At 48.7% G+C, this 18,197-nt stretch overlaps 1 protein-coding gene across 2 annotated transcripts in view; it reads right to left on the reverse strand.

The window, feature by feature from the left end:
- Positions 1-18,197, reverse strand: part of Phf2 (PHD finger protein 2) — a 94,659-nt gene that overhangs the window by 26,141 nt on the left and 50,321 nt on the right. For both annotated transcript variants that reach the window (XM_045161476.1, XM_045161477.1), the window contains exons 2-3: positions 15,367-15,452; positions 10,982-11,096 (exon numbers count right to left, since the gene is read on the reverse strand). In XM_045161476.1, coding sequence (XP_045017411.1) covers positions 10,982-11,096; positions 15,367-15,452 — 201 coding nt within the window. The remainder of the gene's footprint in view (positions 1-10,981; positions 11,097-15,366; positions 15,453-18,197) is intronic.

The raw sequence follows: 18,197 nt of genomic DNA on the forward strand, positions 1-18,197 counted from the left end.
TGCAGACTGAGGTCCCAGCCTGCGATGGTTGATACGGTCAACTTGACAAGATCTAGAGGCACCTAGGACACAAATCTCTGGGCATGCCTGTGCAGAAGTTTCTGGGTTTGGTTAATTGAGATAGGAAGACCCACCCAAACTGTGGGCAGCACCATTTCAAGGACCGGAGTCCTGCAGAAAGTAAGTAAGAGTCCTGTATTCATGGCTCTGTCTCCTGACTGGGGAGGCAATGTGACACTCCTATCACTATGCCTCCTCAGACTGTGAGGCAAAATGAGCCTGACGTAAGTTGCTTCCATCAGGCAGAGGGAGGCAGAGGTAGGAGGATCGCTGTGAATTGGAAGCCACCCTGAGACTACATTGTGAATTCCAGGTCAGTCTGGGCTAGAGTGAAACCCTACCTCAAAAAAAAATAAATAAATAAAAGAAATCTGACCCCACTCATAGAACGGAAGCTCCATCTTGTGACAACGCCTTTGCAAAGGCTGCTCACAGCAAGCACTGAGGGAAGGGTTTCCCCAGGGCCACACACAGATGCAACTATGATCTAAGGGGGAACGGCTTCCATGACAAACTGGCAGTAAAACTTGCTGTGAAGGATGTAAGAATAAAAGGCCATGGATGTTTGTTCCAAGGTTCTACAAAGCTGCTGAGGGCAGACGGCGTGTGGCAAGGTCAGATGTGTGGCGAGGCCCTGAGGCATGAAGCTGTCAAGGTGAGGCCCAGTTGCCGTGGAGACCTCGAGATGATGAACACCAGCGCCGGGCGTGAGAGCCCATGCCTGCGATGGCAGTGTGGGAGGTGGAGGCAGGAGGACTGCCACAGGTTCAAGACGAGCCTGGGCTACACAGTGAGTTCTAGGCCAACCTAGGAACACCCTTTCTCAAAACAACAAACAAGTCAGAGAATAAAATAACATTGTAAGAGTTAAAGGAAACTAACTTTCACTCTAGAACTTTTCAAAATATTAGACTTATGCAAGAATAAGTAGGGAGTTGAAAACATATCAGACAAGAGAGTGTATTTGTCCCTAGGCCTTGCCCTATGAATTGCTAAAGGCCAGAACAGAAAGGAAACACAACCTAGAAGGAAGGAATTGAATTCAAGGAACACTGGAAATTCCTACCAAAAGTGAATGCTGAATGGGAGTTCCAGGGCCCCATATGATCTTGTTGGATCATTTCCCAGCTCCTAAATAAACACTACAAGGCTACAACAATGAGATGATGTGGGTTAGACACAGTGGTGCACACTTATAATCCTGGCACTGAGGAAGAAAAAAAGACAGCATGGTGTAGCTTAAGAAGAGACAGACAGAGCAGAGGCATAGAAATGAGAGTCCAGAAGGGAATCCTGGCCTCTGCAGTACCTGCTTTTCAACAAGAGCACCAAGACAGCTCAATCCAGAAAGCACATTCTTTTCAGCGCAAGTGCTGAGAAAACTGAACATCCACACACAAAACAATGAAGTTGACCCCTACCTCACACAATATATAAGAATTAACTCAAGGGCTGGAGAGATGGCTTAGCAGTTAAGCGCTTGCCTATGAAGCCTAAGGACCCCAGTTCGAGCCTCGATTCCCCAAGACCCACGTAAGCCAGATGCACAAGGGGGTACATGCATCTGGAGTCCATTTGCAGTGGCTGGAGGCCCTGGCGTGCCCATTCTCTCTCTATATATATATCTGCCTCTTTCTGTCTGTCGCTCTCAAATATATAAATAAAAATAAAAAAGAATTAACTCAAAATAAGTACTAAAGATTTCAAAGCGATCTAAATATAAAAGCTAAAACTTTTATACTTATATTGTGGAGGGCTACCACCTTGAACTTGAATTTTCCCTGTATGGGTCTCCAGGTCAGTTGCTGAGAATGGGCTTGTCATATTTAGCGCCTTGTCCTGCACATAGGCCAGCCAGCCATCAGTTAAGGCACTTGCCTGTAAAACCTAATGACCTGAGTTAGATTCGCTAGTTCCCACATAAATCCAGTTACACAAAGTGGTACATAAATCTGGAATTTGTTTGCAGCAACCAGAGGCCCTGACATATCCTTTCTCTCTGTGTCTCCCTCTGCTTGCAAATAAATAAAGAAAAATATTTTTTAATTTTTAGTTTTTCGAGGTAGGGTCTCACTCTAGCCCAGGCTGACCTGGAATTCACTATGTAGTCTCAGGGTGGCCTCAAACTCACGGTGATCCTCCTACCTCTGCCTCCCAAGTGCTGGGATTAAAGGCGTGTGCCACCACGCCCGGCTAAGAAAAATATATTTTAAAAAACCCTTGGGGGGGGGGTGCTGGAGAGATGGCTTAGTGGTTAAGGCACTTGCCTGCAAAGCCAAAGGATCCTGGTTCAATTCTCCAGGACCCACATAAGCCAGATGCACAAGGGGATGCATGCATCTAGAGTTCGTTTGCAATGGCTGGCAACGCTGGTGTGCCCATTCTCTCATTCTCTCTCTCTCTCTCTCAAATAAGTAAATAAATAAAATATATTTTTTTAAAAACTCTCAGGGGAAAAAAGGTATGACTCTTCATAATCTTGGATGAGAAAATGATTTCTTAGACATGACACCAAAAAACACAAACTACAGAGTTTGCCGGCACTCGGGCTGGCGCTGCTGGCGTAAGTGTGGCCTCCCACACACTCCCAGTGGGACCACGCACTCTGCCCCACCATGCTGGCCACCCTTAGCCCGTGGTCCAGGCCCTGGAGTCTGCAGGAGGTAAAGGAGCGGCTCTAGTATGCACTGTGTTCACCTTTGCCAGGAAGGAGGCAGAGTTACACAAGTGCTGACACCAGCCAGACTGAGGACAGAGCCAGCAGCAGGGGATGTGGGATGGTCTCGATTCAGGGAAATTCTACCCCTTGGTCCTCACAGACCCAGATGGACTCAGCAGAAAGAATCCCAAATTCAGGGAATGGCACCATTTTCTGGCAATCAACATGAAGGGTAGTGATCTCAGTGGGGGGACACTCCTCTCTGATCACACGGGCTCCCAGCCGGGCAGCGGCAAGGGTCTCCACCAATACTGGACGTCTGGCTGCCTGGTCTATGTGCAGGACGCGACGCTAAGTATGACAAGCCCGTTCTCAGCAACTGACCTGCAGACCGGAGCAGGGAAAATTCAAGTTCAAGGTGGCAGCCTTCCACAAGAAGTACCAGCATGGAACCCCGGTGGCAGGCACGTGGTACCCCAGCGGCTGGCACATGGTACCAGGTGGAATAAACAACGGTGTGCTCAAATTGCATACAGCTATGTGCGAAGCGGTGGGGGGGGGGGGGGTCTGGAGTCGCGAGCAGTCTTGGAGATCCCAGCAGCGCTGCCATTTTCCTCTCTGCTGCTCTCCGTACAGGGAAGGCCTGAGCCGTCACAGGACAGCAGGGTAGGGTGACTGTCCTGCCTGTTCTTTAGGGGTCTAGACTATCACACATCGGGTTCATGTTTGACTGAAGTCAAGCTCCGTTTTGGGGAGGTATTTTGTTAACAAAAGAACAGCAATTCAGAATTTTTGTTTGCTTGTTTTTTGCTTTTTGTTTTTTGGAGGTAGGGTCTCACTCTGGCTCAGGCTGACCTGGAATTCACTATGGAGTCTCAGGGTGGCCTTGAACTCATGGCGATCCTCCTTCCTCTGCCTCCCGAGTGCTGGGATTAAAGGCATGTGCAACCACGCCCAGCACAATTCGGAATTAAAAAAAAAAAGTTTTTATTTATTTTAGAGCGAGAGAGAAAGAGGCAGTTAGAGAGAATGGGCACACCAGGGCTTCTAAAGCCATTGCAAAGGAACTACAGATGCATGTGACCCTTGTGACTCTGGCTTATGTGAGTACTGGGGAATCGAACCTGGATCCTTGGGCTTGGCAGGCAAGCGCCTTAACCTCTAAGCCATCTCTCCTGTCCCAATTCAGAATTTAAAAAAATCAAAAATCCAGGTAAAAAGACAACATCTATAGGATGAGAACAGAACATCAAAGAGCTTGGCTGGTTTAACAAAAAGCAGAAAGTTTTTTCTGTCCCTGCCTCTGCTGCTGAGTACAGAAATGGCATGACGGTGGCATCTTGGGAGATGTATTTATAGGGTGCTGTCTCCCATTGAGACGACCAGAGGCTCGTAGCTCATCTAAACCCAACGAGGCACAGCTCAGGTGGCAGATGGTTGCCAGTGTCCTGCGGCTCTTTTAAAAGGCAGAACAGAAACAAAAGCAATAGGGAGGAAGATCCACTCTACTATGTGAAGCCTGGCCATGGAGGCAGCCATACAGCACTGGACGTGAGGTGTCCTCAAGTCAGTGCCTGCGAAGTCGACGTTTCTCACCGGGTTAAGGAAAGTAATCTGGAGTTGCTTAATGTTGTGTTACTTCTCTTTGCTAACTGTTGGATTAAAAATAAACAGGTCAAGCATGGTGGCACACGCCTTTAATCCCAGCACTTGGGAGGCAGTGGTAGGAGGATCACTTTGAGTTCAAGGCCACCCTCAGGTAACATAGTGAATTCCAGGTCAGCCTGGGCTAGAGTGAGACCCTACCTCAAAAAAAAAAAAAAAAACACAAAAAATAAAAACAGAAATATCTGAATTAAAAAAAAAACACACCAAACCTGAGCAATAGAAATATTGTATTTAGGGCTGGAGAGATGGCTTAGCGGTTAAGCAATTGCCTGTGAAGCCTAAGGACCCCAGTCCCACGTTAGCCAGATGCACAAGGGGACGCACGCGTCTGGAGTTCGTTTGCAGAGGCTGGAAGCCCTGGCGCGCCCATTCTCTCTCTCTCCCTCTATCTGTCTTTCTCTCTGTGTCTGTCGCTCTCAAATAAATAAATAATTAATTAAAAAAATAAAAAAAATTTAAAAATTTAAAAAAAGAAATATTGTATTTTATCAAAACTGAAATCATTGTGCTTCAAAGGAGACAACCAAGAAAGCAGGGGCTGAGGAAATGGCTCAGCAGTTAGAGCGCTTGCCTGCAAAGTCGAGTGACCTGGATTCAACTCTGTAGTACCCACATAAAGCCAGATGCACACAGTGGTGCATACACCTAAGCTCATTTGCAGTGGCTAGAGGCCCTGGTGAGTCCATTCTTACTTTCCTTCCTTTCACTCTCCTTGAAAATAAATAAATTTTTTTTAAAAAAGCCAGAGCCGGGCATGGTGGTGCACATCTTTAATGCCAGCACTCAGGAGGCAGGGGTAGGAGGATGGCTGTGAGTTCGAAGCCACCCTGAGACTACATACTGAATTCCAGGTCAGCCTGGGCTACAGCAAAACCCTACATCAAAAAGCCAAAAAAGAAAAATGTATGTGTGGGTGTGTGTGTGTATAGTGTGAAACATGACTGTTTTCAACTAACAAACATCCAATTTTGGAAGATACAGGATCAATGCACAAAAAGAAATGTTTATTTGCATACTTGAAAATAAAATTAGGAAAACAATTGCATTACAATTACAATTTGCAGCCAAAGAATAAAATACTTACAAATAAATTTAAACTAAGAAGTGCAAAATACCTATTCTGAAAGTCAGCAATCATTGCTGAAATTTTAGAAGATCTAAAAGGGAAAATACGCCATGTTCTTGGGCTGGAAGACTTAACAATGTTAAGATGGCAAAACTCCCAGTGTGATCTATAGACTGAATGAAACCCCTTATAGAAATCCAGCTGACTTCTTTGTAGAAATTGACAAACTGATCTAAAGATTCCTGTGGTGGTGCACGCCTTTAATCCCAGCATTTGGGAGTCAGAAGTAGGAGGATTGCCATGAGTTCGAAGTGACCCTGAGACTCCATAGTGAATTCCAGGTCAGCCTGCGCTACAGTGAGACCCTACCTCGAAAAAAAATAAATAAATAAAAAAAAATAAATAAATAAAATAACAGTTCCTGTGGACCATGCAAGGGACCCAGGATAACCAAAGTGATTATAAATGAGAAGCAAAACTGCAAGTCTCACACTTCTTGACTTCAAAACTTACACGACAGTAATCAAGCTGTGTGGTCCTGCCATGAGGGCAGTCACAGAATTGAGTGCCCAGGGGAAAAAAAAACAACACTCCCAGTCAAGCGATTTCCACGAGGGTGCCAAGACCACTTAATAGCAGAACAGTCTTTTTAAAAAATGACGCTGGGACAAATGGAGGCAAAAGAGAGAGAGAGAGAGAGAGAGAGAGAGAGAGAAATAATGAAGCTAGATCTTTTTGGGGGGGTTTCAAAGTAGAGTCTAACTCTGGCTCAGGCTGACATGGAATTCACTATGTAGCCTCAGGGTGACCTCGAACTCATGGCAATCCTCCTACCTCTGCCTCCTGAGTGCTAGGATTAAAGGTATGTGCCACCACGCCTGGCTTGAAGCTAGATTTTTGTTTGTTTGTTTGTTTTTGAGATAGGGTTTCACTCTAGCTCAGGCTGCCTTGGGATTAACTATGTAGTCTCAGGGTGGCCTCAAACTCACAGCAATTCTCCTACCTCTGCCTCCCAAATGTGCCACCACGACTGGCTTTGAAGCTAGATCTTTAAATACATACATACATATATATATTAGGGCTGGAGAGATGGCTTAGCAGTTAAGGCGTTTGCCTGCAAACCTAAGGACTCATGTTTTACTCTCCAGGTCCCAGTAAGCCAGACGCACAGTGAGGCAAGCACATAAGGTCACACATGCACACAAGGGGGCGCACACACCAAGAGGTCAACTGCAGTGGCTGGAGGCCCTGGCACACCAATCCTCTCTCTCACTCTCACCCTCTCTCTCACACACATAAAAATATTTATTTATTCAAAAAAATATTTACTTATTCATCTATTTATTTATTTGAAAGAGAGAGAGAAGGTGCACCAGGGCCTCTAGCCACTGCAAACCAACTCCAGATGCATGCACCACCTTCTGCATCTGGCTTACATAGCACCTGGAGACTCAAACCTGGGTCCTTAGGCTTTGCAGGCAAGTCCTTTAACTGCTAAGTCATCTCTCCAGCCCTGAAGCTATATCTTTACATAGCATCATATACAAAAATTAACTCAAAATGTATCAGCAAACAAATGAAAAGCTACAACTACAAAACTTTCGGAAGAAACATGAGGATAATTTCTCATGGTTTAGTGATAGAAAGTGCCATGGGAGCTGCTGTGAGATAATGGTCACCAAGTGTGTGAATAAGCAGGAGATCCTGCAAGTTAAGAAATCAGCCAGGCAAAAGGTACATACATGGGGCTGGAGAGATGGCTTAGCGGTTAAGGCATTTGCCTGCAAAGCCAAAGGATCCCGGTTCAACTCTCCAGGGCCCACATAAGCCAGATGCATAAGGTGGTGCATATGTCTGGAGTTTGTTTGTAGTGGCTGGTGGCCCTGGCGTGCCCATTTTCTCTCTCTCTCTTTCTCTCTCTCTCTCTCTCTCAAATAAATATATAAATAAAAAATATTTTTTTAAAAAGTACACACATGTGTGGGGGTGGGGAGGGAGGGAATTACCATGGGATATATTTTATAATCATGGAAAATGTTAATAAAAATTTTGAAAAAAAAAGTACACACATGTGCAATAGTGGCACCTCAGCTCGTGCAGTAACCAACTGTTCTCTGATTGGACATGAGACCTGCTCCGTGGTAGAGAAATCATGCTTGGTACTGGGAAACAAGTCAGCTTCCCTTGGACAGGAAACTCGCAGACTCTAGAGAGAACCTCCACAGCTCTTTGGCTGAGAAGAGCGAGTACACACAACGTCTCGCAAACTATGCTTATCCCCTTGAATCCAAGCGGCTCTCACTTTTTTTGTTTCTGTTTGTTTTGTCTTACAGACGGCAGAGAATACTGAGAAGCTTCCAGACACACCAATGGAACAAGTAAAGATAACCAACTGCCCACCACAAGATGGGTCACCTCCACAACATCTGCCGGAGCCCAGAAGTCATGATGAGGGAAGCAGCAACACAGGTGCTGCCCTCTCTGCCAGCCCGAAGACCAGCTCCGGGGAGATGGCAAAAGACGGTGTGAGCACTCAGATCTCATCAAGACAGCCAGCCAGAGGCTACGCAGAATTCCATGCTAAGTCAGACTTCTAACACACGGGCCAAGGTTCAGAAGAAGGGGCGGAAAGATCGTAAGGGCTGCAGGGTGGGTAGGATTAGCCTGAGGCGTGGTGCCCAGCCACAGAGGCTGACTGAGGCCCTCAGAACTCCACAGTGACATCAATAACCCCACCGAGGAAGGCCCTCAGAGGGATGGGGATGAGGGAGAGAGAATAGAAGAGTATAACTTTTTATAAGAGATAAAATAGGGCTGGAGAGATGGCTTAGCGGTTAAGCGCTTGCCTGTGAAGCCTAAGGACCCCGGTTCGAGGCTCGATTCCCCAGGACCCACGTTGGCCAGATGCACAAGGGGGCGCACGCGTCTGGAGTTCGTTTGCAGTGGCTGGAGGCCCTGGCACGCCCATTCTGTCTCTCTGTCCCTCTCTCTCTCTTTGCCTCTTTCTCTCTCAGTCTGTCGCTCTCAAATAAATAAGTAAAAATAAACAAAAAAATTTTAAAAATAAAATAAGTGAGGCATGGTGGCGCATGCCTTTAATCCCAGCCCTTGGGAGAAAGAGGTAGGAGGATCACCATGAGTTCAAGGTCACCATGAGACTACATAGTGAATTCTAGGTCAACATGGGCTAGAGTGAGACCCTACCTCAATAAAACAAAAAAACTTTTTTGTTGGGGAGATGGCTCAGAGTTAGTTAAAGGGCATGCATGCAAAGCTTACAAGTCCAGCTTTGATTCCCCAGTACCTATGTAAATCCAGATGCACAAAGTGGCATATGCATCTGGAGTTTGTTTGCAGGAGCAAGGGGCCCTGGCATACCCACTCTCTCTCCCTCTCTACCTCTCCTTCTCTCTCACTCTTTCTCCTTACAAATAATAAATAACTAGTTTTTAAATCACTTTTCTGCTTCAAAGGATACCATCAGGAAAGTCAAAAGATAAACCAGAGAACAGAAATGAGTGTCTGCACATTACATACAGGGGACATGCATCTAGAACACATAAAGAATCCTTACAACTCGACAAGACTTTAAAAAGAAGTGTAAGGCAAAGGATCTCAAAAGACATTTCTCCAAGGAAGAGAAGATGCTCAGTCTCTTCAGTTATGTGAGGAATGCAAACTAAACTGCAGAGAGGGACCATTTCATGCACACGCTGGTGGGTAGAACCAAGCCTGCGGGTAACAAGAGCCAGTGGGACGTGGACAACCTGGACCCTCCCACACTTCTGGCAGGAGTCTAAAATGGTGCAGCTGTGTTGGAAGACATCTGGCACATCCTCAAACAACTCCACATGGAATTACTATACGACTCAGTGGTTTATGCTAAGAAATGAATATATGACCACACAAAATGTGTGTGTAAATATTTAGACCACAATTATTCCTAGCAGTCAAAAAGCAGAAATAACTCTAATGCCCAGCACCTGAGAGATGGACGAGCAGTGTGTGGTCCGGCCCTGCACTGGGGTGTTACTGAGCCGAGGCAGGAATGAAGTGCTGACAAACGCCATGATGTGGATGAACCTTAAGAAGGTGCTGAATAAAAGAAACCAGCCAAATACTGTGTAAGTCTGTTTATATGAAATATCCCCAGTATGCAAATCTATAGAGACAAGAAAATAGGTTAGTGGTTGTTTAGGGCAGTTAGGGAAAGTAAAGAAGATTAGGGTGATTTTAAAAAGTCTCGGGGCTGAGCATGATGGCACACGCCTTTAATCCCAGCACTCAGGAGGCAGAGGAAGATAGATTGCCTTGAGTTTGAGGCCACCCTGAGACTCCATAGTAAATTCCAGGTCAGCTTGGGCAAGAGTGAGACCCTACCTTGAAAAAACAAAAACAAACACAAATACAAAATCAAACAAAAATGTCTCAGGGGCTGGAGAGATGGCTTAGCAGTTAAGTGCTTGCCTGTGAAGCCTTAGGACCCGGTTTCAAGGCTTGATTCCCCAGGACCCACACAAACCAGATGCACAAGGGGGCGCATGCACCTGGAGTTCGTTTGCAGTGGCTGGAGACCCTGGCACACCCATTCTCTGTCTATCTGCCTCTTTCTCTGTCTGTGGCTCACAAAAAAATAAATAAAAAGAAAAAAAAAGTCTCAGGATTTCTTTTGAGGGTGGTGAAAAGGTTCTAAACTTGACCACAAAGATGCATACATCTTTGGACACATCAAAAGTTGTGAATGAGCTGGGCATGGTGGCGCACACTTTTAATCTCAGCATTTGGGAGCCAGAGGTAGGAGGATTACTGTGAGTTCAAGGCCACCCTGTAGCTACACAGTGAACTCCAGTCAGCCTGGACTAGAGTGAAACACTACTTGTAAAAGCCAAAAAAAAAAAAAAAAAAAAGGTGTGAATGGATGAATAACAGAATGTAAATTATATTTCAACAGAAATTAGTGGGAAGGCTAGAGAACAAACCACTAAAAGCCATGGGATTTCTCATTGAAAGTCAGGCAAATAAGAGGGGAGGGACAGCGAACGCATCAAAAATAAACCCACCACTGGAAATATCCAGAAGTATTATCCTTCCACCTAGGACACGATCTCACACCACAGGCAGCTCAGAGCAGCTGCCCCACCAAGACTCATCTCGAGGCTAGGCCTCAGACAGAGCCAGGGCTCAGGCGGCACCAGGTTTCCCAGGGAGGGTCAAGGACATCGACCAGGATGAGAACAGCATGGGGCAGGTGCCCAGCACGCCAGGTGGGAAGAGAAGGACTTTCTACCCGGGGGAAGAAGGGCCACCAAAGGGTCATCCACGCCTGTCCCCAGGCGGTGCTGAGGAAAGAGAGAAGTGGCCTATCTGCTGCTCCCTGGAAGAGGGAGCCCTCGGTGAAAGAGAGAAGGATTGACAGGGACGGTGCACCGAGCCCCGGGCGCAGTGAGTAGAGGTGGGGGCGGAAGGCAGGCGTCAGCCCACACTGTCCGGTTCACACGCGAAGGCCCGCGCAGCCGAGGGTCTCCTACCTTGGGAAAGTCCGACTCCGCAGCTCCTTGATGAAGATCTGGCTGCCGTTCTGCACGGGCTTCACGTCGGGAGTCTGCCCGGGGCTGTGTTTGTGCCAAGTCCGCTTCTTCTTTACTGTGGGGGACATAGGAAGTTGGGTGTGTCACCAAGCACAGCCCTCCCCTGACCTCGTGGGCCCTCACACCCACCGCCCTGTAGGAGGACCTAGCTGGGCACCACAGCGGGAAGGAAGGAAGCTGGAGAGCCCGTTAGCACAGTGTGGTGGTGTGATTGAGGTGACCCCATAAACTTAGGTGTCCTGAAGGCCAGGTTCCCAGCTGGTGGAGATTCGGGAATCAACGCCTCCTGGAGGCGGTGTGCCGTTCACCCTCACTCCCCATCACAGCAGTCCACTCTCCCCCGCCCCGGCCCTCCCTCACTCCCGCTCACTTCCGACACCACAGCGGGCACTTGCTGGAAGGTCTGCGGCCTGGAGAACCACCACCCCATAGCTGGAGGATATCCCTTTTTCTTTTTGGGCTTGAGTGTGTGTGTGAGAGTGTATGTGTGTGTGATGTGGTGTGTGTGTGTGTGTGTGATGTATGCACAAGTGTGTCTACACAGTGCCCCGTGAGCTTGGCTGCAGCAGGCTTCACCAGCTTGCAGTGGCCGGAGCAGAAAGTCAGTGTCGTATTCCACCATCTCTGGCTAATCCCAAGAGCTTGCCGTGTTTTCGGGCGCGTCAGCAACCCCCAGGTCTCTATTGCCCTGCAGACACGCATGGTTTATGTAGGTCCTGAGGATCGAGCTCAAGCAGGCACAGGGAGTGTTCTTAACCACTGAACCGCCTCTCCAGCCCATGGAACAGGCCTCGCGCTTGGTCTCCGTGTCAAGACCTGCCAGGGCCTTCCCTGTCAGTCAGCTTTCTCTTCCACCTCCGTCTGCATGTGTCCCCTCCCCTTGGACAGCATGCCCATGAAGGTGGCCTGGGATACGGGGCTGTCTCCAAGCAGGGCTTGGTACCAGTTATCAATCATCCCTCGAAGAAGCAGAGGACAGTGTTGGGGACACCTGGGTTCGGACCACCCCCCCAACCGCACAGAGCATGATGGAGACGGGTTATATTAGGACGGGGAAGCAAGTCCCACCCACCACTGTCACAGCTTCTGTGACTGCCAGGCTTCCCTGTTCCTCTGGCCCCTTGGTCACATGGGGACACCTTGCCAACTCCCTGTCTAGGAGCCCTGGGCCCTGCACCAAGACTATGTTGGTCAGATAAACCTCTCACGGCCTTGATCAAGGATCACAGGCCACAGTCAGCTCCAGGGGTGCATGGGGACTGTGGGGAGGGTGTGGGGGTGGCAATCCGCACCACTGTGGCCATAATAAAGAGAAGGTAGCCGGGCGTGGTGGCGCACGCCTTTAATCCCAGCACTCGGGAGGCAGAGGTAGGAGGATCGCCGTGAGTTCAAGGCCACTCTGAGACTACAGAGTTAATTCCAGGTCAGCCTGGACCAGAGTGAGAACCTACCTCGAAAAACCAAAAAAAAAAAAAAAAAAGAGAGAGAAGGTAGCATGGGAAGGCCAGGACAGCGAGGCAGGAAAAGCAAGACAGGCTTGACGCCACCAGGCAGCTTCTAATAGCAGCCCCGGCTGACATCTTCCAGGTATATGGAGGGGCATCATGTGTCTTACGGTCTGGGCGTGGAAGGTGTGAGTGGAGCTCAAGGTGAAATGGTGTCACAGTGTGGGTGCCGCGTCTCTTGTTTGAGGACGCACACTGGCCAAGTCCAAGAGCTATGGGCCTTTGTGCCGAAGAAGTTCATGTCCCTCAACAGACAAATCATAATACCACACACACACACACACACACACACACACACACACACACACACACACTCACTCACCCAGGGAGAGACAAATACACATAACACATGCACATGCTATGAACTGAATGTGTAACAGCCCCCCCCCCCACTGCAAATCCTAATGTTGAAACCCTCCAGGCGATGGTGTTAAGAGTTGAGGTGCTGTGGTGGGATTAGCAGCCTTATATAAGACCCCAGGGAGCTCCCTCGTCCTTCCACACAGGTGCTACGCCTCTCAACCAGGAACCAGGCTGACGCCCAGCACTCATCAAATCTGCGGGTGCTCTGAGTTGGCACTTACCCAGTCCTCAGAGTGGTGAGAAATAAAGTTCTTATTATTTAAAAACACCCAGTCAGCCTGTGGTATTTTTGTTACAGCGGCCCTAATGGATACTAATATCAACACACACACACACACACACACACACACACACACACACACACACACAACACATACAGACAAAAATGCAGGCCCACCCCCTATGCCCGTGTCACTTCCTACGAGCCAGCACCTGGGCTGCTAGCTGACTATCGCGCCTCTGCCCAAAGTCTGCCCAGGGCATGGTCTGGGTAAAGTCTCCCACAGTGAACAGGCTGCCACCACTGGGCAAAGGGAGTTTCTGGGGATATCTGAGCACAGCGAAGAAATCAAAACTGTTCACCAATGTATGTGACCTGCTCAGCCCCACACCACACTACCATTCTACGCCGGCCAGACTCGTGCAAGAAACGCCAGGCAAGGCCCCTTGACACATGCCACCCACCAGGGTGGAAAGCCTTAGCCCTGTTTTCATCTCTTTCTTCCCTGAGTGTGAAATCTCCTCTGAAGTGGCGCTCACATAAACCACCATGGCAGTGCCACCCTAGCAGCCTCCAGAGTGCCATTGCCAGGAGTGCTGGATGAGTGCATGGGGCACAGCCCCCCCCTCCCCACCCCCTAGAGAACACGTGTCCTGGGTCTTCCAGCCTCTCAAGAGCCATAATCCAGCTCCAGGTCCTGGTGGAAGCCCAGTGTGCTTGGCTGGTTTACGATGCAGGCCCTGAGTTCAACAAGGTGCCAGGGGCATGAGAACACTCCTTGTTGCTATTCAGTTTGGAAGCAGCCACCAGAGTGACTTAGCTTGCCACACAGTCTGAGTGTAAAGACTGTCTATCGAGTGGTGGAGTCTGGAATAGGGAAGTGTCGTAGGAGTCCTGCACTGTTTCCCAGGCAGACCCTCAGTCTAGAAGGGAGGACCCGCCAGCTCGATCCTCACACACAAGCGTTTCTGGCAGCACGAGGTGCTGAGGGTGTGCTGGGGGCAGGAGGGGCCATACACAGCAACAGATGTGAACCAGGCCCTGGAGAGGCCAAGAGACTGAGGCGAGGTTCCAGGAATGGGGAGAGCCACTCCACCCAGCAACAGTTTCACCAGGAGCCAGGCCAGTCTCTAAATTTCTCTTGGCTTCCAGACAAGCCTTGGCCAACAGAGTGGGCCTGTGGGGGCTTCTGCTGCCCGTGTCCCTTGTTGCCTTGCATTCCCCAGTTCCCTGTGCTCCTGACTACCTGAACCCCGTAGTGTCTGTGTACCCCCACTGCTGGTGCCTGCCTGTCTCTCCCCATGGTACCCTCCCACTAATCTCACTGTGTCTGCAGGATTTATTCCATGGCAGCTGGGGAGCCTGGCCCCTCAGCTTGTACTGGACACCTGCATGAGGCTCCCTGAAGGGGAGAGTCTCAGAGTGGCAGTGGTTGGATCTGGACACAGTGCCCTTGTCCCACCCAAATTCCTACCACGCCCCGCTCAGCCAGCCCAGGCACAAGGCACAAGGTGGAAACACAGAAGCAGCCAGGGGACGCCCAGCCTGTAGTGTCTGTGGGTGCTCACACGCCAACAAAGGAGGAGGCCAGAGGCCAGACGGACAAAGGGAGACACAGACACACACAGACACACACACACAACATGGGCCCAGTCTTCATGCCTCTCCCAAGGTCCTTGCAGATCACAGCACTGCGCCCTAGCTCAAAGCCTCCTTGGATGAATCTGCACAGTGTGGCCTGCACTCTGGGTGTTTCCCCAGGACCTGCTGTTAGGCAGGGCTCAGAGGACATGGGAAGGAAAGGGATACCGTGGGACACACAGCACCAGGTAGGTCATGTCGGAAAGCCAGGTTCCCAAAGATTACCTGGAATGGTGCTGGGGGAAGCAACAGGGGCTTGGGGGGGACAGATATCAGAGCCACCCACAAATGCATCTGCAGAGGGTCTAGGCAGCCCCATGGAGCAGTGGTCAGCTGGGTAAGGCTAGGTTGAACTGGGGTCCCTGGATACACCTTCATTACCACTTATCTGAGTCCAAAGAGTACATCTTGGCTGGCCTGAACACTGTGGGTACTTAATGTGGCCCAGGTTCAGACTTTGGGTATAGTGGAAGCTTTGCACGGATGCCTTGGCGGGGGGGCAAGAGCCAATCAAAAGGAGACTGGAAGCCATAAACGACAGCCAGGCGAGGCTGAGGGTGTCCCCTGGCACCGGGGACACAGGCTGCTGTACTTACAGGTGGACTTCCCGTGGGTTTTCTCACAGTTCGGGCAGTGGTAGATGTCGATGTCTGGTGCCTCCTCCTCTTCTACCCCAACACAGCTGAAACAGGAGAAGACAAGACCGTGACCTTGGCGTGCAGTCTCCCTCAGCACCTTCCACCCACCAGACTCAGGGACGGCTTCTCGCGCACTGCTAGGATGGAGCCAAGCAGTGCAGGGACAACGGACCTCAAGGAGGGAGGGCAGGGAGGGCTTCAGCGCGGCCCTCCTGGATATGAATTTGCAGCGCAGATCCACACACAGATGGAGCGACCCGTTAAGAGGACCCACTGAATGGGCCATTCATCCAGTAGAGGTGAGTGACGCCTCTGCCTCAGGACCCAGGAAAAGTAAGAATGGGTCTAGGGGGCTGGAGAGATGGCTTAGCGGTTAAGGCACTTGCCTGCAGAGCCAAAGGATCCCGGTTCAATTCTCTAGGACCCACATAAGCCAGATAGATGCACAAGGGGGTACACGCATCTGGAGTTTGTCTACAATGGCTGGATGCCCTGGCGTGCCTCTTTTTTTCTCTCAAATAAATAAAGTATTTAAAAAAAAAAAAAAAAGAATGTATCTAGGAGCCAGCAAGACATCCTCCATGGTGGCTGGAGAACAGAACATTCCTGGGCAGCCTAGAGCACCCCACAAGTCACCTGTCCTCTTCGGCACTGAAGGGTCACGGCAAGGTGCAGGCAGGATAAGACCCCACACATTCTCTTTCTTATTCCCTTCCTGGGCTTCCTCCAGAGACACAGCTCAGGAGCAGCTGCCTGTGGAGCAGACACTAGCCTGATCCCAATAGAAAGCCAGTAAGAGGGTCCAACCTATCTCAGCACAACAGACTTCTAAAGAATCCAAGCTGAGCCGGGCGTGGTGGCGCACGCCTTTAATCCTAGCACTTGGGAGGCAGAGGTAGGAGGATTGCCGTGAGTTCGAGGCCACCCTGAGACTCCATAGTGAATTCCAAGTCAGCTTGGGCTACAGTGAGACCCTACCTCAAAAAATTAGAAAAAAAAAAAAAAAGAATCCAAGCTGGAGGCTGCTCAAATTCAAATCCCCAGATCCCACATAAAACCAGGCATAGCCATATACACTCGTAACCCCAATCCCACAGGGGACCACAGGCCAGAGAATGGTGGAGCTCCCCTAGCCCAAAGCTCTGAAGTGAAAAAAAAAAAAAAAGAGAGAGACTCCAGTCCAAAACAAGACCAGGCAGAAAAGCCAGAGCTGGACACCACACCCGACATTCACTCCAGCCACCAAGGACGAGTGAACCCCAACACAGGTCAGCACACGGGGCACCAAAAGGGCAAACACACATCAGATACCACACAGACACAAACACTGCATTACATACGCACAAGTGCATGCACGCGCACACACACACATACACACACACACGAGCAAAAAAAGAAAGACAGAAACAAGCTGGACTTTGAAAATTAAGTCTCATGCTCTACAGACAGAGCAACCAGGCATCTCAACTTTATCAAAACTAATCATCAGAGAACATCATTAAGAGAACAAAAGGGACCCTGACAGAGTGGGACAAAGGATTTGTAAATTACATATCTGATAAGGGATTAGCATCCAGAATATATAAAGCACTTTTACAGTTCAACAATATAAGAAAAAAGACAAAACAATTCCATTTAAATATGGGCAAATGAGCCAGGCGTTGGTGGTGCATGCCTTTAATCCCAGCACTCAGGAGACAGAGGTAGGAGGATCCCTGTGAGTTTAAGGCCACTCTGAGACTATATAGTGAATTCCAGGTCAGGTTGGAGTAGAGAAACCTCACCTCGAAAAACCAAGGAATGAAAATAAAAATGAAAGGCAAATGGCCTAAGAAGATAGATGGCTCAGGGGTTAAAGGTGCATGCTTGCTTGCACCTTTTGGTTCCAATCCCTGGGACTCATATAAACCCAGATGTACAAAGTGGCACATGCATCTGGAGTTCATCTGCAGTGGCAGGAGGCCCTGGCACACCCACACTGTCTCTGCTTGCAAGAACATGTTTTTTAAAAAGTTGCTGGGCATGACTGCACACACCTTTAATCCCAACACTGAAGAGGCTAAAGTAGGAGGAGGATCACCAAGTTCAAGGCCAGCTTGGGGCTACAAAGTGAATTCCAGGTCAGCTTAGGTTAGAGTGAGACCTTACCTTGACAAAAAACAAACAAGCAAAAAAAAAAAAAAAAAAACTGGGCAAACAACGTGAACAGATCTCTCTCCAGAAGATATATAAATGATCAACACGACATGAAATGTCCTTGGTTCTTAGAGGAGCACAAATGAAAAGTACAATGACACAACTGCATACCCAGTGGGACTGCTATATCTTGGTTTTGTTTTTTTTTAAAGGAAAGGAAAATAACACAAATGAGGAGAAATTATAACCCTTTTACAATTTCCTCAATTGATGAAATATAAAATGATATAGTCACTATGGAAAAAAACTGCTTTTCTCAGAAAGTAAACAAAATGAAATGTGACCCAGCAATTCTAGTTTTAAGTGTACAGTTTAGCATTAAGAACATCCGTGTTGGGCTGGAGAGACGGTTTACTGGTTGAGGCGCATGTCTGGGAAGCCTAAGGACCCAGATTCGAGTCTCCAGGGCCCACATAAGCCAGATGCTCATGGTGGCACATGCATCTGGAGTTCATTTGCAGTGGCTAGAGGCCCTGGTGTGCCCATTCTCACTTTCTATCTCTCTCTCTCCCTTTCTCTGTTTGTAATAAATAAATAAAATAAATCTTTTTAAAAGTTTTTTTTTTTTTTAAAGAACATCTTTGTACAGAGAA

The sequence above is a fragment of the Jaculus jaculus genome, chromosome 11, assembly GCF_020740685.1.
Source record: "Jaculus jaculus isolate mJacJac1 chromosome 11, mJacJac1.mat.Y.cur, whole genome shotgun sequence".
Lineage (NCBI taxonomy): Eukaryota > Metazoa > Chordata > Mammalia > Rodentia > Dipodidae > Jaculus > Jaculus jaculus.